The following is a 23858-nucleotide window of genomic DNA, read 5'->3' on the forward strand; positions in this document are numbered from 1 at the left end:
CAAGCAGGAAATAGCTGTTGCCAACCTTAATTTCCCATTTTCTTGCTCCCTCTGGAAAGGGAAAAAAGAAAAAAGCCTCGGAACTTTATTTTTACAAAAGCACCTGACTTGAGGTTCAGAGCAGGCTGTTGTCCCATCTCCATCTGCAGTGCACAGCCTCGCCGGCAACGGGGAGGTGGTGGCTATGAGGGTCGTAGATGGTCTGACGCGTTGCAGAAGAGGTGGGAAGGTTAACATTGCATCATCCTCACTCGGTCTGTGGTGCTCCTTCTTTGGGCAAGCTTGAAGCGTGGTCTTTACTTCAGGGGACGGGGGTGTGGCCGACCCCCCAACTTCTCAGCTGGGCAGGGTTAGGGAAAGTGGTATCTCCTCTGAACTGGGAGCAGCTTGACAAGGTGCTGTTCCCACTAGGTCCACAAGGTGGCGCAGAACACCCCATCCAGGAGGAAAAGGCACTTAATCTGGTTCAAAACGGTGTCTGGCAGATTCCGGATACCCAAGAGAAGGGCCAGCCTTTTTTTTTTTTTTTGCCTTCCATAAAGATATCTGATTTTAAACAGAATGTAAACGTTAGGAACCTAACTATCTGGTCAGATGCCCCCTCAGATCAGTTTGCTCATGTCAGGCAGGAGCTATCAGTGCCAGCTCCTGTGGACAGGGGACTTTCTCCAGTTCTGAAAGGCCCTGATGCTCCTTCTGTCCTTTTAGAACAGAAGACATCTGCATCTTAAACGGACTTAATCAGGAAAGGGAGGATGCTTCCCACGAGGCTCAGGCAATAGCCGGTCCAGTTTGGCAGCTGTCTGCCTGCTCCACAGCTGAGCGCCCCCTTCTGCTCCCCCAGTCGGCAACCACAGAGAACTGCGGGCAGAGAAAGCAACCCAGGGCTCCGCATTTCCCACAGCACTCCATTCAGCCAAAGATGCTCACGCCCCAGCTATTTTCTCCACACCGAGCCACACATCTGTCTTTAGAAACCCAGCTTGTTTTCTTGGCAGGGGAGAAATGGTTTACCAGAACCCTGTTCGTCAAGCAAATAAATCATCCTGGAACCCAGCCTGGGGGAGCCGTCAGTTGTGGGCTGACATTTGGAGCTGGTAACTGGGCGTCTCCCAGCGCAGTGCGGGTGCCCAGGGAACCCAACAGCAGCCCTGGCCACAGCCCCTCAGGAATGTGGGGTTCCCGGTGCGGGCCTGGGCGAGGGCCAGCCAGAGGCCAGGAGGGCTGAGAGGATGGATCATGTGGTGACACAGGGACCGGGGAGCTGGCCTTCGACATGGTTTGTCACTTGGCTGAATGAATTCCAGAATGTTTTCAGGCAGTCCATGCTACGATTTTAACATATAACAGGGCCAGTTTGAGAACTTCCAAAATTCCAGTAAAAGGACAAAGCAATTGGTGCACATTTCACATCAATGCTTCTAAGGGCTTGAGTCTCTCTTTTAAGTTACTTGGGAGTGCTCGCCTTCATCTGTCTACTTCTTTACGTCTCCTCAGAAGAGCCGTAGCCTTGGTCACCATTATCCTGCCCCTGGGCCCCTGGGCAGCTTCAGAACAGGTGTCTGTATGTCTCCCTCTTCTTTGCCTCTTTCTGAATCCAGTCTCCATGCAGCAGCCTGAGTGATCTTTCTAAGACATAGATACGATCATCGTGGGGCCAAAGGATGTCCTTCAAGGTCCATTGACCCCATTCCTGGGCTCTCAGATGTCTGCCTGTGATCCCTCAACAGATAAAGTATATTCTTTACTGGGCATGTCTCCCCTAACTAATAGCCCGAGGTGATGCCTAATCTCACAACAGCTCAGGCCGGTTCCTTTCAGCCCACCTTACCAGAGTCATGAACCCCACTGCCCTTCACGGACCTTTAACCTCTTACCTCACCCACCACCAGAGACTTGTGTGCAAGCTGTTCAGGCACCTTGTGACCCGACCTTGTTAAACAGCCCAACAACCGGCCCTTGGAGCTCACACAGGCACCCCTCGTCTGTGTGGCCCGCTGTTGTCTATGGCAGTGCACCCTATAAACTCATTTCCTATTTTCCTTCTCTGTCTTTGGTAAACTCTTTAACCACCCACGATACCGGTACTCCTTGTCCCCTGACAATCATAACTTTCTGGTTAAAGATACTTCCTGCTGGCCTCAGGAAAAACAATGAAATGGAGCAGGACCCTGTGGGGCCCTCCTGGGTACAAAAGTCCCTCCTTGTCCCCAACTTTTTGTTCGTAAGAAAAGGTTTTTGTCTCCTAGGCCTTCCCTGAGTTCCAAAGAGCAGACTCAAGCAGTTACTAATTAGGGAAGTGAGGAAGGGCAGAGACAATGGAAAAGTAGTTGAGCAAGAAAAGTAGTGACAGCGATACAGCTCAGTGATAAACAAAGTCTCAGTTCCCCCTCAAAGGATGCACATAAAAATCTGACGCATATCCCTGAGTTGTTCTGCAGAAACTAACACCATCCCCCCAGGTGGAGGATGGCGACTACATGCTGACCACAAGCACGTAGACCCCAGACTGGCTGGAACCAGAAGGCTGATGATTAAGGTTCCTGAAATATCACCCTATTCCCTCACCACCAACCAATCAGAAGGTCCACAAGCTGCAACCCTCACCCCAATTGTTGCGTTTAAAAACCCTTCCCTGAAAGCCACCAGGGAGTTAAAGGTTAGCGGTAATTATTCACCAAGTTATCTCCTGGATGCCTTTCTGATCTCAGCCCAGATGTCAGTTCCTTAGGAGAGCACTCTCTGATGATCCCCCAGGGTGGATCAGGTCCTCCTATATCTGCTCTCACAGCATCATGTACTTTGCAGCATGAGTTGTAATTATATATAAATAATATGATTGATTTCTTTGCACACTTAAAAAAATCTGATCAGGGTCAATATCCCTTTCAAGATACGAAGTTCCATGAAGGCAGAGGCAGCTGTGTCCCTGGGGCTTGCTCAGCACATAACAGCTGGTCAGTAAATGTCTACTGAATGACTAAGCTTGCGTGGCTTAGCCAACACTTTTCTAGACATCAGATAAGATTAATATGCTTCTCCTGTGGAGGAATCCATACGTCAAGGGGAGCCGTGCCCTGTCCCCCAACTCTCCTCAATTCAATTTCCTCAACTACTGAGCTGGGTGGGGCCCATGAAGCAGAATGGAGCTGCTAGTCAAGAGAAATGGTTTTGGTACTAACTCACTTTCAATCTGGATTCATGCCCTTGGAAGAGACTTTCCACTAATGGGACCTAAATTTATTTCCTGTATTTGTGAAAACAAGAAATTTTATTAGTGGTTTAAACCAACAGTGGCTTAATTTTTTTTTTTTGGCCCTGAGCATCTTTTGCATGCAGGAAATCCTGTGACATTATGAGCCATGATGTAGGCAGGCCAAGATGCAGTTGAGGCAAGCTGCTGTGAAGAGGCATGCCACAGCCAGAGGAAAGAGTCATAATCTCTTCAGCCATCTCTGTCCCCAACCATGACACACGGTTGTGATGCCTCCTCCAGGGAACTCAAGGGGCTACCAATGTTCTCCATGTTGGGACTGTGTTCCTCTGGTTTGTACACACTTCGATTACTGCCCACATTCTTGCTCTTGGACATTCAGTGACAACTGGGAGGTCTAAAAAGATGATATGTCTTTGAGTTGTACCCAGAGTGGGAACAAACCTTCCTGAAGTCCAATCCAGGCTGTCTGCCTGGCTGGGGCTGATAAGGGAGCCCTGCAGGGTGGGAACAGGCTCATACACATTCACTCACTCACTTAACAAACATTTCTGTTAGAGCAGGCAGACAGCTAGAAGTGAGCAGAGAAACGGGGACACGGGCTGAATGGCAGGAAACCATATATCTTACAAACAACGAGGGTCCTTGGGCAGACAGAGGAAAGCAGGAACCTCTACACTGATAAGAAACCGCACATTTTGGGGTGACAAGTGCCCTGGAGGCAGACAAGGAAAGGTGGGATAAAGCCAGAATCTCCTGTGATCAAATGTAACCCTTTGTGCATTATGCCCTCATCACAATAAAATTAGCCTTGCAGATTAGAAGTACCCATCATGCACCGACACCATGACACTTCTGATCAAGAGTAAATAAGGACAAAAATCCTTCCTCCCCTCAAGAAGGTGGAGCTGAGATGAAAGGAAATAATGAGCCCAAACCCTTCCCTCTCCAATGAATATTCATTTTTACACCCCATATAACCAGCTTGCCAAAGGAACTCAGCACAGCTACTCATCTGAGTCTGTCCACTCTCCCCTTGAGAGTGACTATCTCTCACTTATTAAACCCTCACTTTACTTTCTCGACCTCCATGTCTCGTCTCTGAATTCTTTCTGTGACGAGACAAGAACCTACTCCTGGTAACATCTCCAAGTTCCAACAAGTGCCCAGTGTGCTGGACTCCACTGCCCCATGGGGCCAAGCCTAAGGGCTTTGCTTCATCTTTTAGGCCAGGAGAGGCTGTTCGATGAGGATGGAGGACGGAGCAGAGGCAGGAGTGATGCCCCTCTGTCTACCACCCTCTTCTCTTCACAGAGAATCTAAGCCTAATCTGAGCATCCTTCCAGATACGAGAATTCCCGTTCACTTTTACATTACAGAGCCGGGGTTTTATATAAAAATTAAAACCAAAATCATAATGCAGCCATCCTCTGGTTCTACCACTATGATCTGTTAAAGTGCTGAGTTCAAAGGAATGGGATAGAGAGACAGACTGATTCTCATCTTTTTTTTTTAGATTTTTAAAAAATATTTTTAAAAATTTATTATTATTTTTAACATTTGCTGAGCCCTGCTGTATTTTTTTTTTTGGAGAGGGGAGGTAATGAGGGTTATTTTTTATTATTATTATTATTATTTTTAATGGAGGTATTGGGGATGGAACCTAGGACCTTGTGCATGCTAAGCACACACTCTCCCCTGAATTTCATCTTGATGTGACTTGTTGTTTCATTTACTAACAGTGCTTGAAAGTAAAAAGGAGGTATACATGGCCGTGAATTGACGTAAACCTGATTTCTTTCTTAGGGAAAATCAGCATGTAACTGGAAAAGGCACTCCAGAGTGGGTCTGCGCAATGGGAAATGCCAGGTATTTGTGCTCAGTGAGGGTATGAAGAGCTGATTATCACAAATCATTAGCGTCAACCACATGGGTGAGCAGGGGAGCATCGGATGCACAGTTCTAATGGGCTTATCTCAGAGAGCCAGAGAACTTCTGGAAACTCTGCTTCCACATCATGACAGAGTATTTGGGAATTTCCTTACAGATGAGCTGTCAAAATGGACAACTGTACGAGTTTCTAGGCTTGGGGGAAATTTATAAACTGAGGACAAGAGAGCTGAGTGAGACAGCCAGGCTGCTTGGGACCAAGTCCTGCACTCCTGGTTTCTTACCTTTTAAAGGTAAGAAGATACATTCGGTCACTTGTGTATTCAGCTCAGATTCTCAATTTTAGTATATATCTCCTATTTTTTTTTAAGTTTAACACAAATATTAATAATAGTTCAAGTTGTTCAAGTGACCAGATCAAGCCCAAGATGGAGCCGCTCATGCTAAGCTCCCCATCAGCAAACCAGGCGTTACCTCTGCTTCTGTATGGCTCTCTCCTGGTCAGCGCCTGCCCCTGCAGCACACACTCCTCACCAGCTCCAAGACCTCTCTTTGCTCCACCAAAGTGACATGACCCTGCTTTAACCCGTCAGCAGTGCCCAGGGCAACTTCCTTGTTCCCACTCCCTTTGGTCTTTCAGACTCTCTGGCCTCGTATGGCTCTTCTGAGCCCCTTTCCCTCTGCTGGGGGACACGCTGCTCCACCCACGAATCACTGAATAAAAGCCTATTGATCAGTAATCTGTCTCCGGAAAATTTTCTTTTAACAAACCTTAAGATTAATGGTTCAGTTAGAAGGTTTAGAGAGGTTTAAACAATTTTTTTTAATATAAAAGTTAAAACCAACATGACAGAATATCTGACTAAGGGAGAGAAAAAAAATTATCTGTAGTCCTACCACCTTATGGCAATGACCAATATAATTTCTGTGAATTTAACAAAGGATATATGAGCAGCATGTAGATCAATGAAGTTAGAACACTCCTTCACACCATATACAAAAATAAACTCAAAATGGCTTAAAGACTTAAATATAAGAAAAGACACGATAAACCTCCCAGAAGAAAACATAAGCAAAACATTCTCTGACATAAATCTTAGCAACATTCTCCTAGGACAGTCTACCCAGGCAATAGAAATAAAAGCAAATATTAACAAATGGGATCTAATAAAACTTATAAACTTTTGCACAGAAAAGGAAACTGTAAGCAAAATAAAACAACAAGCTATGGAATGGGAGAAAATATTTGCAAATGATGTGACAGACAAAGGTTTAATTTCCAGAATATATAAACAGTTCATACAACTTGATAACAAACAAACAAACAACCCAATCCAAAAATGGGTAGAAGACCTAAACAAGCAATTCTCCAATGAAGACATACAAATGGCCAGTAGGCACATGTAAAACTGCTCAATTATCAGAGAAATGCAAATCAAAACTATTATGAGATATCACCTCACACTGGTCAGAATGGCCATCATTAAAAAGTCACAAATGATAAATGCTGGAGAGGCTGTGGAGAAAAGGGAACCCTCCTACATTGCTGGTGAGAATGTAGTTTGTAGTAACCACTATGGAAAACAGTAAGGAGATTCCTCAAAAGACTAGGAATAGACTTACCGGATGACCCAGGAATCCCGCTCCTGGGCATATATCCAGAAGGAATCCTACTTCAGGATTACACCTGCACCCCAATGTTCATAGCAGCAATATTCACAAGAGCCAAGACATGGAAACAGCCTAAATGTCCATCAACAGATGACTGGATAAAGAAGAAGTGGTATATTTATACAATGGAATACTACTGAGCCATAAAAACTGACAACGTAACACCATTTACAGCAACATGGATGCTCCTGGAGAATGTCATTCTAAGTGAAGTAAGCCAGAAAGAGAAAGAAAAATACCACATGAGATCGCTCATATGAGGAATCCAAAAAAAAAAAAAAAAAGAAAGCATAAATACAAAACAGAAATAGACTCACAGACATAGAATACAAACTTGTGGTTGCCAAGGGGGTTGCCAGTAGTGGGAAGGGGCAGACTGGGATTTCAAAATTGTAGAATAGATAAACAAGATTATACTGTATAGCACAGGGAAATATATACAAGATCTTATGGTAGCTCACAGAGAAAAAAATGTGACAATGAATATATATATGTTCATGTATAACTGAAAAATTGTGCTCTACACTGGAATTTGACACATTGTAAAATGATTATAAATCAATAAAAAATGTTAAAAAAAGAATCTTTTTATTTATCAAAGGAAGGCGTGACCCCATAAGTCAGCTAGGATCTATGAGTGTCAGGTGACTACTGTCTGGATAATAAATTTTTAGATAGTTGTAAAAGAGAAATTTTTGCATCTTCCTCGTTTTCTTTGAAAATGAAATTGTGTGCATTTCCCTCCCATGTGGCAGAATATTAGAGAACTGACATGTTTGCCTTGGACCTCCTGTGCTCCAGGGCTCCGTCTGTTCACATATTACCTCATTTAGTCTCTGCAACTCTCTGAATAGTCGTGTCACTGTAGCCATTTTTAAAAATAAAAAGCTGAAGCCCAGAGTGGTTAAGTAAGTTGTTCAAGGTCGGACAGCCAGTAGTGACCAACCCCAGGGGAAAACTGGGTCTTTCAGAGTCCAAAGCCCTCTCCACAACCCCACGCTGCTTGCCAGAGGTGGGAGGAACGAGGTGCTTCTCGAAGACCATCGAGGGGCAAGGTTAGGGCAGGACGAACTGTGGCCCCACAAAGAGACCTGACCTGGTGGTTGGAACGGGCTTTTGATTTCACAGTATGTAGCTGGCTCTCAGCTTCCCCAACCACTCACCCCTGCCAAATGACAGGACTGTGTTTTATAGCTGTTCTTTTCACATTTGGGGTCTGGCTCGTCCCACTTTGCCTTGGAAAGCAGTTCCATGACACGTAATTAAAATTGATCAGTGTTTCATGCTTCAAAAATCATTAACCAGAGGCTCTGGCTTTGCTCTGGGAAGGAAGCTGGTGTCAAGGCTGGGGTATGGCTGGAAGCTGACCGACAGTTCCCCAGTAGTGACCCCAGGAAAGAGTGAGTCCCTGTGCCACCAAGGACAGCATCCTTGAAGCTACCGGCCACAACCCTGTCCTTTGGCTGGTTCTCCCAGCTCACTCAATAAACCCACATGTCAGCAGTCCTGTTGATGTTCAGGGAAGTGGTTCTTTGTTGGAGAGTATCTCCCTGTCCTGCGAATGTAGTAAATAGTAAATAACAGGACCATTTTCTTGTTCTAAAATACAAGACTATCTAAAGGACAAGAGTGAAACTTAACGGAGAGATGACTGATGACTGCAAACCACAACAAAGCCCTTTGCCCTCGCTCGCTCACTCTGACAAGGCGGGGGTGGGCTCACCCTGCGCACGGCGCGCGCCTGGCCACCAGCTGCAGCGGGAAGAGCGGCCATTAGGTTTTGAGGTTTTCTTTATACCGTGACCTCCGTTTGTTTTGAGAATAAAATTCCGTGGTCATTAAAATCATTTATGTTTTCTAAGTCCATGAAAAGGCTTGCACTTCATATTCAACAAATGTGTGCCTAAACCAGAAGCAAATCAGGTACTTAAAATAACTGTTCAGATAAGGAAATCTTACTTTTAAAGGAGTTGCATCTGCTGGTGGCATTCACTCAATAATCCTGGGCACCTGTGGTTAAAGAGGAAGGGAAGTGACACCTGAGGGGCTGCAGGGGGGAGGGGGTCCTGAGACATAGGGTTCAGTGAAGCTGCAGGTGGCTCTCAGAGAAATGAAGAGTGAGACAGCCTTAAGATAGGAGGCCAGTGGGGAGTGGGCTTGTGGAGATGCAGCCATTCAGGATGACGACTAGGTTTCAGCCTGCAGTCCCAGAGTGAAGTTGCGGAAATGCAGGTGACAGTCCAGGAGCTGATGGGATCCGGGACTCTGAGCCTTGGGTACTGGGTCAACCATCCATGTAGACACTCACCAGGATGAAGGATGGAGTGGAGGGGAAGACCGGAATTTGGGTGCTAAACTCTCGGTGATGCTGGGGAGGGGGCCATCAGATGACAGTGACAAGGAGGGAGACAGTGGAGGGAGGGACAGCCAGGAGGTGAGAGCCTAAAAGCAGTTGGAGGTATAATAAAATCGACCGCTGTAACCTCAGCGTTCTGCCAAGAAGGGTTTTACTTCCCCCAGTTTTGGAAAGTACGCAATCAGGCTGTTTGCACGGATGACTTTCCAGGGACCAGGGTGTGAGAACAGAGGGGATCATAGACTTAACACCTGTCACTCCTTCACTCGGCAGATGCAGAGACTGACGTCTACACTCACTAAGGCCACAGCCAGCAAGATGGGCTCGCATGATCCAAAATTCAGTTAAAATAGTGGGAGGCAAACAGAGACAGAGACAGCATCTTAGGAGCCTGCCTGCCTCCAAAGGTCACACACAGAAGAGTGTCCCTCGCACACCTGCTGCTGCTTTCAACCTGCACTCATTTTACGACTTTTTTCTCCAAAGGCAACAGCATGGACCAGTTTGTAACTCTGGGATTCACTTCCTTCAGAGAAGACGTCTGTGTACCAGCCCTCCTCCTTGCAGCTCTGACGGTCAGCCTGGTCAGGGAAGCCCTCTCCTCTTCATCCCCACAGGAGAGTGGTCAGGCAACACTAGGGTTGTCTGCGTGTACACAGCAGCTGTCATCCAAAGGACCTGCAATGGCCTTCAGTACTTGAAGGGTAACCGTTCATGCACTGTTTTGGTTGTGCCTCAAATAAAGCTGAGCTTTTAAAAATATGGACTAGCTACAATACAATGAAATCTCTGTAGTAGGTGGTCACCAGCATTTAAAATAAAGAACAGAGCAGAAGATAGCTGATGCAATTTAGATTCTCTGTGAAATTTTCATTCAGGTTAGTACGTATGTGTGTGTGGTGGGTCCTCTGTGTGTGTGCTGAAATGGTTCTCAGCAAGATTTAAAATTCCCAAAGATGTATTGTTTTAACCCTGATTTTATTAACCAAATATATTTAACTTCATAGTAATTCCAAAAGCAATTCAACAGAGGTTTTTTTTTTTTAATTTTTTGTTTGTTTTTTAAGGTTGGGAAAATTTAAACAAGCAAACCTGCCTCATTTCCTACTGTGTCCTGGAATTACCTTTGATTGTTAAGTTCATTCCTCACAATGATGAGTCTCCAAATGGAATATTTTCATGAGAACAAGCTTAATCTTGGTAAGCAATCATGAAATGTGAAATAAATGGCTAAGACTCTACATGTAGTTTTTTTCAGAGACTGTAATTACCTACTTCAAGATTAACGGATAAACAAATGGTAATAACTTTTATCCCCAAATCTTTTTTCCATCCAGTCATTCACCACTCACTAAATTCATCTCCTTAGCGAAAGGCACATACTGTGTTGCAGGACTTTACTGGCTGGAACAAAAGGGACAGGAACCAGAGAACAGGCAGCAGAATTACCGTGAGGCCAGGCCCAGCCCAGCAGGGGGCGCTAACTGATGGCCAGGCACCACGGCTGCGGGTGGTCATGGGGGCTGTGACGAGGGCATCATTCGGAGGGTCTAAAACCCAGTCAAAAGGAACAAGGCGATGGCTTCGGCATCTGAGCGGGGACGTCAGACTCCTTTCACTGCTCACGCACGGTTTTGGTCATACCTGAACGCTGAACTTTTCAAAATATGGCCGGGCTAAAATATGAGGAAATTAAGTAAGTGGGTGATAATGGCACTTAAACAAATGAAATGGTAGAGCAGAAAATATCAGGGTGCATCCCAGGTGCTCTGTGAAAGATTTTGCTCAGTGTGTGGGGGTGTGTGTGGGTGTGAGCGCACGCCAGGTCCTCATGGACAGCGCCTTTCTTACTGTGGATCATAATCAAATGTGTTTGAAACCACTGCTCTAAAGGACTGGGAGTGGGACACAGATACTGAGCTGCCCCCTCGTCCTGGGGGTCTGACACTGCCTCAGAGGGAAGCCAGGGAAAGGCCCCGGGAGGGTGTCCCACCCACAGAGCCGGGACACGACTGACGTAAGACCCACTAGAGCTCTAGCCGCGTCCTGAGCCACCGCACCTACACCCATTCGTCATGCACGTCAAGTCACAACGATGCTTTATAATAGACCCTCGTTCTACAGCGGGCGTGATCAGGTGGGGACAGGTGCCCACCCCTAGACAGTGGCCCAGCCCGTCCACACCAGAGTCTTAATCTCTACCCAGCGCTGCCCAGTGACCAGCTGCAGTGGCGTTTTTCCTGGTCTTGGGGCCCTCGGCCCAGCTGGTTCTCCCTGAGTTACTGGAGTGCCTCTCAGCTGTTTGATGGCAGTTTTACCCGCACCGAGACGTTCACATGCCTCTCGGTGTCCCGCCGACCTCGTCACACTCCTGTATCCTCTGCTAGAGACCTGCAGGTATTTGTTCTCATCATTTTACATCCACCTTCTTCATGAGACAGTATATCTCCATGAACGAGCAATGTAAGTGCCTGATCTGTTTTCATCTAGGCTGTTAAAACACAGACCTACTGTGTTTTCTTTCAACATTTTTTTTTACATTGATTTCACAACCACGAACGAGTGTAATCGAGTTTGAAATAAGTCTCTAGCCTGTGTCTACTGAGAGATAAAACACATGTGAAGCAACTGAACACTGAACACTGAGTCCTGAACTGGAGGCCAGCCCAGCCAGCAGACGAGTGCCCAGGGGCCCGTGTCACTGGGCATATCTCGCTGGCGGCAGCTGCCCCTGCACACTGGGACGTGGCTATGCCCCGCTGATACCAAGCTTTCACAGACACCGTCTCAAGTAATTTTCACCACCTTGAGGCACCTGGAGTATTGTCCCTCCCCATTCCGAAGGGAAGCTAGAAGGTTCAGAGAGGGAGTGCCCTCCTCCAGGTCCTTCAATAGAATCAGGAATGAGGACTTCTGATCTGATACTGTGTTTCTTTCTTTTCTTTTTATAACTTGTGTTTCTTCTTCTGATTGCAAAAGCAAGATGCATTCCTTATTTGAAAATACTCAAAGGTTCTAAGAGGGAAGTAAAAATCACCCAAAGGCTCTTCTTCGTGATAAGCTCTTTTAACACATTTGGGCATTTCTTACTGTTTAGGGTATATTTTATTTCTGCTTTTATAAACATAGTATCGCCTTAGACAGCTCAGATGGGGACAGGTGAAGCAGCAACCTCTCCAAGGGGAGGGCTGTTCCCCACCAAAACCTTCTTTCCCGCTGCTGATAAAAGCTGTTGACCAGCCAGACCCTCCTCCTTCCTTTTCCTGAAAATACCTCAAAACTTGAGGAAGCAGTGGTAGGGGAAGGGGCTGTGGTGGGACAGACTCACTGAGCCAGACTCAAAAAAGTTTTGGAACATTATAGGTTTGAATGGAAAAAAAAGAGTTTTTCTAACTAAAACTACATTAGACTAAGGGGGGCAGAGAGAGAGAGAGAGAGAGAGAGGGAGAGAAAGGCAGAGATGGGGAGGGAGGGAAAGGTGGGGGCAGGAAGAGAAGGGAGGAGGAGAGAGTGCTGGCGGGAGCGTGGACCACGTGACTTCCAGGACACTCACAGTCCTAGGACACAGCAGGGTCAGGGCTTGAGCCCAGAGTCCCAGCTTCTGCTACCTGTGAACCAGCAATCAAATCCTATCACCTTGAGCTGCGTAAACATTTTTATATGACATGTTGCTTTTTTTAAAATTCTTTTTTCTTTTTCTTTTTTTGAAGGGGGAGGTAATTAGGTTTATTTGTTTATTTATTCTTTCAGAGGAGGTGCTGGGGATTGAACCCAGGACCTCATGCATACTAAGCATGCACTCCTGCACTCTACCACTCGAGCTATACCCTCCCTCTGACATGTTGCTTTTTGATGACTTTTGGTTGGGACTTAGTAAACTTTTTGTTATATATTTGTATACGTGTGCCATATACGTATTTATAATATACACACGTGGAATTGACATAATTATAAAACCAAAACATTATTCTTAGTCACGTCTCTGTGTAAGATCTACACGTTACTATTCCAAATGCATCACATATACACACTGCTACATGTATATATTACATAGTACATGTAATATATATTGTATGTTAAATAGCAGTAAAAATAATAACTGTTACAAAAGCAAAAGAGACAAAGCCAGTCATCCCGACGTGCTGGCCCGTCCAACCCCCTGAAGCCGTTACCTGTGTAAAGGAACGTGTTGGAGTGTCCGCCCACCACGACGTCCACGCCCTTCACTTTCTGAGCAATGAGTTTATCCATTTCAAAACCAGAGTGTCCCAGTGCAATGATTTTGTTCACATTTAAAGTTTGCAGCTTATCTACTTCGGGTTGCAATGCAGCAATTTCATCTTCAAATACTAAATTCGTTCCTAAGGAAGAAAATAAATACGAATGGACATTTTAAACAATAATTTTTATTATATTGCTTATTATACAGGCATATCAAGTAACCTCCTAAAGCTTAAATTACTAAGACCAAAACTTTTATAAATTCAAAATTCCTACAAAACCAATAAAAATGCACAGCAACAACCTCAGTTACACTTCCTTAATGTGGCATTCGTTTAAGGTTGTGGATGGTATTATGTTGCTCAAATTCAATCTCAAACTATGAGGAGGCTTCAGACCAGGAATCTATCTTTTTAAATCTGTTTTTACATTTAGACTTCCCTTATGCCAATGGAGAACTTGTCTGAGCACACAAGCCTGGTGTACTATATGCACGCCAAGTCATTGTGCTGCACGCCTTAAACTCATGGTGCTGGATGTCAATCACCTCTCAATAAAACTGAAAAAAAAAAAAAAACAGATTAGCTACTCTATGGTTTTGTTTGCAAGTTCAGGATAATCAGTCTTCATGTTAGCAACTAGTCCTTGAATGCCAGTCTTAAGGTGCAGTCGAGCACTCTGCACTGTCTACTCGACGAGGTTCGCATTAGTGCATCGTCGAGCTCGTATCAGATGGGGATCTCACCCAAGGACAGCTGGCTGGGGGAGTGCGCACATCCTTCCTGGCTGCTTACGCCCTGTGCAGTGGGAACAGCAGCTGGCCCACGGGGGCAGGCTGGTCAGTGAGGTGTGACCGCACAGCCCTGGGCTCCGTGCGCTGCAGGCACATGCTACCTGGTGTGGCCAGACCGCCAGATTCTCCCCGTCTCTGCGGCCAAACCCCAGCACGGCTTGAGGGCTTATGGCTCTTATTGGCACAAAGGTGACCGCAAACACAGACATGCTGCCCTGAAGTCACGTCCAGCAGTCTGTGACTTGGGGCCTTCTAGATGATCTGGATTCCCTTATGCTAATAGCTCAGAACGGTCACTAAAATGAAAATATCAAAACATGAATAAATCTCATAAAGATCCTTCCAAACCCAGGAGTCTGCCATCTCCAGTTTGAAGAATATTCCTCTAAGGAGCTACAAGACTGTAGCTGTGGTGTTTGGGGGTCTCTATGTGTGCCAGTGGGGAACTCTGCAGTCCTTCCCATCAGTCAACCCAGTGTGTGCAAATGAACATGAAAAATAAAGGACACAGCTGATGGCAAAGCCAGGGGGACCCCAGACCGACGGCCTGAAACGGAACGGCTCATGGACGTGTTGGGTGGGACCGGAAGTGCTGTGAGTAACTCACAGGCAACATTTAAAAATTGGGAGTGCTAACAACTTGGCCACCATTGTCTGCCACGAGGACATCACGAATAATCTGCTTCTTGCCAGCCCCGCAAGAAGCCCAGGGCTCCCAGGTCACCCTCAGAGCCATATCACCCTCTCCATGAGCCTCTCCCTGAATGTCCCTTTAAAAGGACAAGGTGCGCCCTCCCCCATGCCTGCTTCATTTCTCTCGATAGCATTTACCACCTTCTGATGCACCAAACATTTTACTCATGTATTTATTCTCCCACTAAATGTGTGAGCTCCAGTGGGCAGGGCTTTTTGGGGTCAGTATCCCCAGTGCCTAGAAGAGTACTTGGGGGAATGAATGAATGAGTCAGTGAATGAATGTCTGCTAAGACTTTGAGAGAAGCCTACTATCCTCTGCTTCCATGTGGCTGCAAGAAGGAACCAAAAGTTCAGAGAAAGGCCTCTGAGGACAAAGGAACCTATTCTCCTAACACACTGGGAACCTCACAGGATCGGGCATCTCATATAAAGAAAGCAGGGGGGATATTTCAGGATATCATGAGGGGTGTGAGAGGAATTTCATTACGTAGCTAAAACAAATTAAATGTGCTAGAAATACAAAGTCCACCTGTGGGCACCCAGGCCATCAGGACTGAAGGAACGAGGCTGGATTTGGGGCCAGAGACCTGTCAGAGGAGCCGGGCTGCTGGGCCTGTGGTCTTGGAAGCAGCAAGTGTCCCCAGGGGCACTGCTCCACCTGCTGCCCAGCTCCTGCACCGAGTCCCTGCACGATCCAGCCTTTCTCTTCCAGGAGCTGCTGGAAAGAGCTTGGCCCCTTGTGTCATAACCTAGTAAAGAACTAATACGGGGTGCTGTCAGAGTCCCAGCAAGCTGGTCTGATTTCTGGAACCCCCTGTCTCTCTACCCCATCCCTCCCCTTCTGTCTTTCTATTGGTGACTGTTAAGGAAGAGATAATGCTTTTCTCCAAATCATGCTGAACTACTCAGCCGAAGAATCAGTCCTCAGCCCTTTTTTTTTTTTTTTTGGTTTTTCAGTAAGTAGTTGGGTTTTTATTTTTGGAAAAAAGAAACAGATTTCAAAATGTTCCAAATGGTGTGGTTGGAAAAAAAATTTTTTTTTTAAATGGAGGTTCTGGGGATTGAACCCAAGATCTTGTGCATGCTAAGCATGCGCTCTACCACCAGGCTATGCCCTCCCCGCCTCTCACCCCACTTTCGAGCTTTTCCTACTTAGAACCTATGCTCCAGGAGACTGAACTACCTGCCACTTTGTGATTGTGGGCCCACACCTCCCTGCTCTCATGTGCGCATTTCAGCAACATTCACTGAGAACTTCCCCTATGGCTGGCACCGAGCAGACCCCAGAGCAGTGAGTGAGACAGACAAGGTCCCCGCCCTCAGGAGCTTGTGTTCTAGCAGGTGACTCTGACCTCAATTCAGGGATGCCCTTGGCCTCAGATGCTTCTCATGCCCTGGAGGCGGCCAAGGAGGGTCTTCCCCAAGCTACCTGACGCCACCCTGACCTGGCTGTCACACCTTCCACTCATCATACCCTCCTTCCTCCCTCCCTGACTTTATGGCTCTCTTAGGCCATTTAATTACATTCTATCTTAAATGAATTCAAAAACCCATGGATGGAACAGAAATTATGGAGACACATAATTATTTAATTACTCAACACATACACAGCTTTAGCAAAAGATCCTCAGCTGGCCTCTCTATTAGGTTCCAGATGTTGATGGAAAGGAGACTCAGCTCTGTCTTCAGGCTGTTCTGGTGGCGCAGGAAGCCAACAGCAAGGGACATATGTGATGGGGGGGTGTTTTCTGGGGGACCCCAGGGGCCCACAGCAGGGACATCCCACCTGAGGAGGGGGACCTGCAGCAAGGCTGCAGCAACTGGACTGCATCCCCCCAGCCCCACCCACGTCAGTGACTGGCTCACTCTGTGATCTCCACCCTTGCCTCTTGGCAGGAAGGCCCCAGGTGGCCCAGAGGGACAGCGTCCCCTGAGGGGAAGGTCTGATCAGCCCGAGCAGCATGTCTGCAGGGGGAGGGAAGGACCGAGGTCAGGCCGGGAAGGACGAGAGCAGCTGGAGACTGTAAACCAGGCCCCTCTGATGGGACCACATCCCTTTTAGTTAGAAGAGCACTCCTACAACACTTCAGAAGACGGTGACCGCCCTGTGGCTTCACAATGACCTCAGCAACAGCTCATGACCGTGTGCAAAGGCTTGGTCGCCGTGGGACAGATAGCCACCAGGGCCTCCCGTCCCCATCAGTGGAGCGCAGATGGCCACACCCTGCCTCCAAGCCCTGCAGGACTTCTCCGCTCCGGAGCTGCCCAGGCCCAGGTACAGTTGGCCCTTCTCTTGTTTCGGATGCCTGCGTCTATTTTAACAGCAATAAACATATGGCATCTCTAAGTGTTAATTAGATGTCCTTTATCAGTTAGTTCTTAACAAAAACCCTTGTTTCTGGATAATGCTCACTCCAAGTATCCCCTTTTGTTTCAAATACGGAAAGAAAATTGATTTGGATCATTTAGAATAAAACTGTACTTTTTTTTCTCACTGCCAAAGTGCTCCTGTAAAAGTGGCTCAAAAATGTTGCCTGAATGATTTTAGGGTTACACCTGTATGTATGTGTGTGTGTATATATATATAGCTGCTATAAGACATGTATGTAAGACCATTCAGGAACACACACACACACACACACACGTGTATATTTCCCAGAAAGCCAGGTACAACAAAGTCATTAAAACTACAAGAGATAAACAATGAAAAGGGAGACAGGAGAGTTAACTAGACATGTAATAATCATACTAGAAAAGGAAAGATGGGGGTGGGTAGAGCTCAGTGGTAGAGCACATGCTTGGCATGAAAGAGGTCCTGGGTTCAATCCCCAGCATCTCCATTAAATAAATAAAGAAATAAACCTAATTACCCCTACCCACCAAAAAAAAAAGGGGAAAGATGAAGTAAACTGAGGTAAAACCCTAGTTCTGGGTGCCCTGGCTCCAAGGGCAGGAGGGCGGCAGTCACACGGCTCTTGTTCTCCAGCCAGTGACTGCACTGCTCAGCAATGGGTACAGAAGGCCCTCCTGTCCAATTCTGAATGTGCTGAGTTGAACTAAGATGCCGTTTATCTCCACAAAGAAGTTTGCTGAGCAGAGGAGCGAATGCCTTTAAGAAGTGGCTCAGGACAACGTGGCAGCCTCTGCACTGATTTTTCAACGTCATCCTAAGTCCCCGGGTGTCCAGCACCACACATGTTCCTACGACGACTCACGGTCCATAAAAACAATGCCAAGCCCTGATTTAGTGCATCTGTTTTTAAGCAGCAAGTGCTGTAAAAGAAGAGAATACCTGGATTTGAGAGAAAGGGGGTTTCTTTTGAAGTGTAGCCAACAATCCCCACAACTTCATCACCAACACGAAGAATTTTATACGGCGAATAAAGTCCTGATATTCGAGATGCTAGCGGCCCCTTGGCTTTAATGTTTGCACTCAGAATTGGAAATTTGGCCTCTTTGAGGAGTGGCTCAATCAGTCCTTCTACACCATTATCAAATTCATGATTTCCCAGTGCCTAATGGAAAGGGAAAAGAGAAAAAGAATTAGGTACTCTGGGACTGCCAATACAAGCATACTTTAAAGAATATTACCTTGGTCCAGGGCTCCCAAACCTGGCAGAGCCCTAGGAGGTGACTGTGTGACCCCTGAGATTTTACTTTGGGGCCCCGGGGTTGGGCCCAGGGGCAGCCAGATCATCAGGCTGGTTTGAGAATTGTTCCCAGACCCCGTGCCACCTACTAGGCTGGCATCAATGTGCATAGGCGTCGCCTGGAGACCTGGCCAGATGTCCGCTGTCCTGTCACCCCCAGATCTGGGGCAGGGTTGAGCGCCTGCATTTACCAGGCTCTGCCCAGTCCTCCTATACTCTGTTGTCTCTCATAAGCTTGCATTTCAATCCAGCAACCCCATTGCTCCAACCACCATCTGAAGGGGAGAAGCGGCGCGGTGGGGTGGGTGATTGACAGACGCCAGAGGCTTTCCTTTCCCCTCAAGGCTCCATAGCACCTCCTGGGTCATGATGTCCTGCGTTTCCCGCGTTCCCACAATCCTTTCTTCCCAAGCACTCTATGGTCCTCTATTTGTCTGGGAAGGTGAGGACCCCCTGGGGCAAACAGATTTGACAGCAGGACATTGGTTTCCACCTCCCGTCAGTTCTGGGCTCCCTTGTGTTTCATCCCCAGCAGCTTCACATCCAAGGACGAGCAGGATGGTGAAATCATCCCTGGCCTTTGTGGGGTTTGGACTCGCTCTGAGCTGGATGTTGGGAGGAGCTGGCACACTGTAAGGCAACCCCTGCTCCCACCTTCTTTACTCGCTCCTGTCCCTCACTGCTCTGGGACCATCTAGGAGGGAAAACAGTTGCTCTGACATCTGGCATGGCAGCCACCTCCTCAAAAGCCTTCCACTCCCTCGTCCCCCTGGGGGCCTCCTGGAAGACGCCCAGGTCTCCTGGGCCCCCACCCACTTGCTCTGGCTGCAAGGCTGGTTTGCTAACTTAGTGCGTAGGCCAGCGAGTTTCAGACCTTCTAACTACCACACCGGGTTTTGCTTCACTTGGAGGCTCATCCAGGAACGGGCCTGGAAGTGCTGGCTGGTGACCCCTCTGCCCAAACTAGGCCCCCGGATGCTCTTACTGCTCCCTGAGCCACCGTGCATCCCTCCACCTCCGCCCTGCTCTGCAGGCAGCCCGGTACCTGTGCTCAAAGGACCGTGTACACATGTACACAGAGAAAGCAGCACAGTGTCTTCACGTGCCCACATGCCTGCCTTCCTGATTAAACTCAGAATTTCTGAGTTTGCCAACCCCCATCCCTGAACAAATGCGCATTTTTACTTCTTCCTCTTACCTAACTGCTTCCCCCTAAAAGGCTGACCTAGCTAAAGGTTCTCCCAGTCTTGGGTGATGCTCTTTTTCTCGTCTGTTCTTAGAACACCATGGTTTCTTCCTATGGTGAAAGAAGTCTGCCTTATGAGATTACAATGACTTTCTGGTTTAACTGTAAAGCTTTTTTTTTTTAAATGAATGTTTCTACAGCCCTTCATGAAAGATCACCCAGCGTGTCGGCCGCCTTGCACTTAACCAAAAGCATGATATTGCTTCTGTGGCACAGAGCAACAGCTGTACTCAGTGTTTTCATTTCTTTGGCTTTCTTGGGATCTCCTCCTTGGACTGGAGTGTCACACCCTCGAGGTGGTGACCTCAGCTGCCTTTTGACCTCTCTGCCGGGTGGGGAGAGGAGCCCCGATCTGGGTGCTCAACGCTGTGTATGGACTGGCTGAATGATCTCACTCACACACACACCTTCCACCCCAAACTGAACATCTGCATCCCTGACCTTTCTGCTGACTCTGCACCTTTATGTCCCACAGCCACAGGGCACCGCCCCTGCCTTCGCCCCCAGCAGTTACATTTTAAATCTCTGTCATTTAAGAGACTTGCAAAATGACCTTCTTCAGTTATCTCCAACACCAGGATTGTAGGAATACAATGAAAGTGTCTGGCTTAGCCCCAGCTCCTGACCTTCACTGCTTCCTTTGTTCAGGAGAAGTCTAAATACTAACTAGGATAAATTGGTAGTTTGCGATTTGCAGATATTAACTACTATGTATAAAATAAACAGCAAAGTCCTACTGTATAGCACAGGGACCTTCATACATTCACTACCTTATAACAGCCTATAATGAAAAAGAACATAAAAAATATCCACATACATGTGTATAAATGAATCACTATGCTGTACACCAGAAATTAACACATTGTAAACCGACTATACTTCAATAAAAACAACAGAAAACAAAACTGAACCAAACCAAACCAAACCTGATGATCTTCTATGAAAGAAACTTTCATGGAAAACAATATGGAGATTCCTCAAAAGCCTAAAAATAGACTTACTATATGATCCAGCAATCCCACTTTTGGGCATATATCAAGACAGAACCTTAATGCAGAAAGATATGTGCACCCCAATATTCATAGCAGCACTATTTCAATAGCCAAGACATGGAAACAACCTAAATGTCCATAGACAGATGACTGGATAAAGAAGTTGTGGTGTATTTATACAATGGACTACTACTCAGCCATAAAAAAGAATAAAATGCCATTTATAGCAATATGGATGGACTTAGAGATTGTCATTCTAAATGAAGTAAGTCAGAAAGAGAAAGAAAAATGCCATATGATATCACTTATACGTGGAATCTAAAAAGAAGACAAATGAACTTATTTACAAAACAGAAACAGATTCACAGACATAGAAGACAAACTTATGGTTGCCAGGGTGGGAAGGGGGTGGGAAGGGATAAATTGGGAGTTCAAGATTTTCAGATACTAATATGTATAAAATAGGTAGACAAATTCATACTGTACAGCACAGGGAACTACATTCAGTATCTTGTAGTAGCTTATGGTAAAAAGAATATGAAAATGAATATATGTATGTTCATATATGATTGAAGCATTGTGCTGTACGCCAGAAATTGACACAAAATTGTAAACTGACTATACTTCAATTATATATATATGTGTGTGTGTGTGTGCATATATATAAAGAAATTTCCACATTCTCCATCTAGCCCAGCCCAGTATTTCTGACCAACCAAACACTTTAAAGCTAAAAACAAATGAAAACGTAAAGACAAGAGATCTGCTTCTTCTGTGACTCAAAATCCTGTTGTTGTTAAATGAGCTCTCCCTTCTGCAGGTATTTGTTAATATTTACATTTGATGTATTTTATTTGTGCAAGTCTAGTGGCTTTGGAGAAGCTCTCTGTTGACTAAGGAGAGGACCCAGGAGACTTTTCCAGTCATATGAGTCAGCAATGGAAGCATGAAGATATTCTGAGATTTCTGTCTCCAAGTTTCTTGTTTTGATTTGTAGAAACACCCTGCACTTAGAAGTGAGGGAAAGCTTGTGTTAGCAGACACTGGTTTGTAATTCTCATGAATTCTGAATCCAGGACAAAGTCTAACTTCCTTTGGGGATAAGCAATTTTCTTACTTGGACCAATTTTCAGCTGCTTTATGAGGTGATCACAACTGTATTGATTTATTTAATTCCATTGCACTGTACACTAAAGAGAATTTAACATTCAACTACCATCTTTTTGATACCAAAGGAAAAGGAAGGTTCCTAGGATCCATCCAAGTTGAAGTGCAAACAAATACACGAGGTCATAATGCCACACCCCGCCCCTTCCTTTACCCAGGGCAGATGTCTGTTCACTGATGGGAATCAGTGTTTCCCACTGAGGCTGGACTGAACCTCAAAACCCTTTCTGTCCTGGCCCTGCAGGAAGTCACTGTCAGTCAACTTGAGATGAAACTGTTTTTCATGCTCATGCTAATAATTAAGAGTATGGAATCCACGGGCTTCTAACAGCAGTAAGATACATCTTCAGTGAGCACCACAGGCTAGAGGCAACACTTTCAAATCCTTTCTGACGTTTCTCTCTTTGCCACGTTTGTTCCGCAAATGGCGTGGATGCGATCTACAACTGAATTCAGCCGTCAGCTGACACGCTGTGGCCTGACCACACAGTCCTCCGAGGCCACGTGCCCACTTCCAGGTGTTTTCTTTCCCAAAGCTCTTCCTAGGAGCAGCTGCCGTCTCCCCTCATTTACTCCCTTCACCCATTAAAAAAACGCTGCCAGTGGTATCAGTGGATGAATGAACAGAAGAAATAATAAGGACACTCCACAGGGTGAGAGTAGGAGAAACGTGCAGGCATTTGGCCTGGGAGTGGGTGGGCTGCTGGCTGACGCAGGGAGGAGGACCAAGGCCTGAACCCTGGTGCTGCTACTCATCTGTCGTCTGCAGGAGGGAACGCGGAAGCCAGCGGCCATCCGGTGGCCTTCTATGAAGGCCTCTTATTATTCCGGAACATTTTGTTTTTATGGAGAAATCTACTTGCTGACTTCGCCAGTGACAGTCGATTGATCAAAGCAATTTCTCTCCCTGTTATGAAATAGTCTGCAGTAATCAGCCCCTGTAATAGAAAAGAACAAATCTGACTCCCTGTTAGATCTGTTTCTTTGGCTTTAACCCTGTGCCCCGTTTTCTAGGCTTAATCTTGCTAGCTCTGCACCTTTTGTAAGAGTGTTGCCTTTAGCCTGAAATATGCAGGAGAGCCTATTCTCAAGGCTCTGACCCTTAAGGATGTTAACACTTTTGCACTTACATAAAGATAACAAGTTGCAGAATAGAAAATAACATTTGTTTTATTAGAGGTTTTACAGGGGCACCATGACCTGATCCACCTGGACAGCTGCAAGAACAAAAAATTCCAACACCAAGAAGTCTGCAACAACCAACCACACCTCCTCCCTTTTTTAGTATAAAAGGAGCATGAATTCTGACTTGGGGAAGATGGTTCTCCAGGACATTATGCTGCCATCTTCTTGGCCTCTCGGCTTTCCGAATAAGTTCGCTATTCCTTGCCCCAGCACCTCATCTCCCGATTTACTGGCCTGTTGTGTGGCGAGCAGAACAAGTTTGGACTTCCTAATACCCCCATAATCCATTTAAAATGTACCAGGGCAAATGCTCAGTAAATATTTACTGAATGAATGAACAAGTAAATAAATCATTGGTGAAGGGGATAAAAAAAGAATTGTTCCTAAGGTTGGGGTTATTGGTCCTCAGATCCTGGGCCAGTGGCCGCCGGCAGCCTCTTCCCTGTAACCTAGAAATCCGGATACCAAACTGGCAAAGAGTTTCTATACCGAAAGCCTCTGATGAGTGGACACAGTAGCCACGGAGTGATACTTTTAGCAGGAAACAGAGCCACAAAAGGCAAGCAAGCAGTAAAGCCCCAGAAGTGAGACTCCCAGGCCAAGAACCTGCTAGGCCTCCCCAGATAATTAACCTGTGAGGTGGTCACGGTGGCTCAGCTCCGACGAGCCCCTGATGCAGCACCCTTGGTTAGTCTGCCGCGACCTGCAGCAGAATTTTTACTCCAGCGTTACCAGAAAATTTAGATTTCCCCCCAAGCTTGAAAATGACCCTTCCCT

At 46.3% G+C, this 23858-nt stretch overlaps 1 protein-coding gene across 1 annotated transcript in view; it reads right to left on the bottom strand.

The window, feature by feature from the left end:
- Positions 1-23858, bottom strand: part of NT5E (5'-nucleotidase ecto) — a 48664-nt gene that overhangs the window by 14835 nt on the left and 9971 nt on the right. Inside the window, exons 2-3 of the mRNA XM_010972871.3 lie at positions 18134-18356; positions 13304-13492 (exon numbers count right to left, since the gene is read on the bottom strand). Of these exons, the coding sequence (XP_010971173.3) occupies positions 13304-13492; positions 18134-18356 (412 nt within the window). The remainder of the gene's footprint in view (positions 1-13303; positions 13493-18133; positions 18357-23858) is intronic.

This window comes from Camelus bactrianus, chromosome 8 (genome assembly GCF_048773025.1).
Source record: "Camelus bactrianus isolate YW-2024 breed Bactrian camel chromosome 8, ASM4877302v1, whole genome shotgun sequence".
Lineage (NCBI taxonomy): Eukaryota > Metazoa > Chordata > Mammalia > Artiodactyla > Camelidae > Camelus > Camelus bactrianus.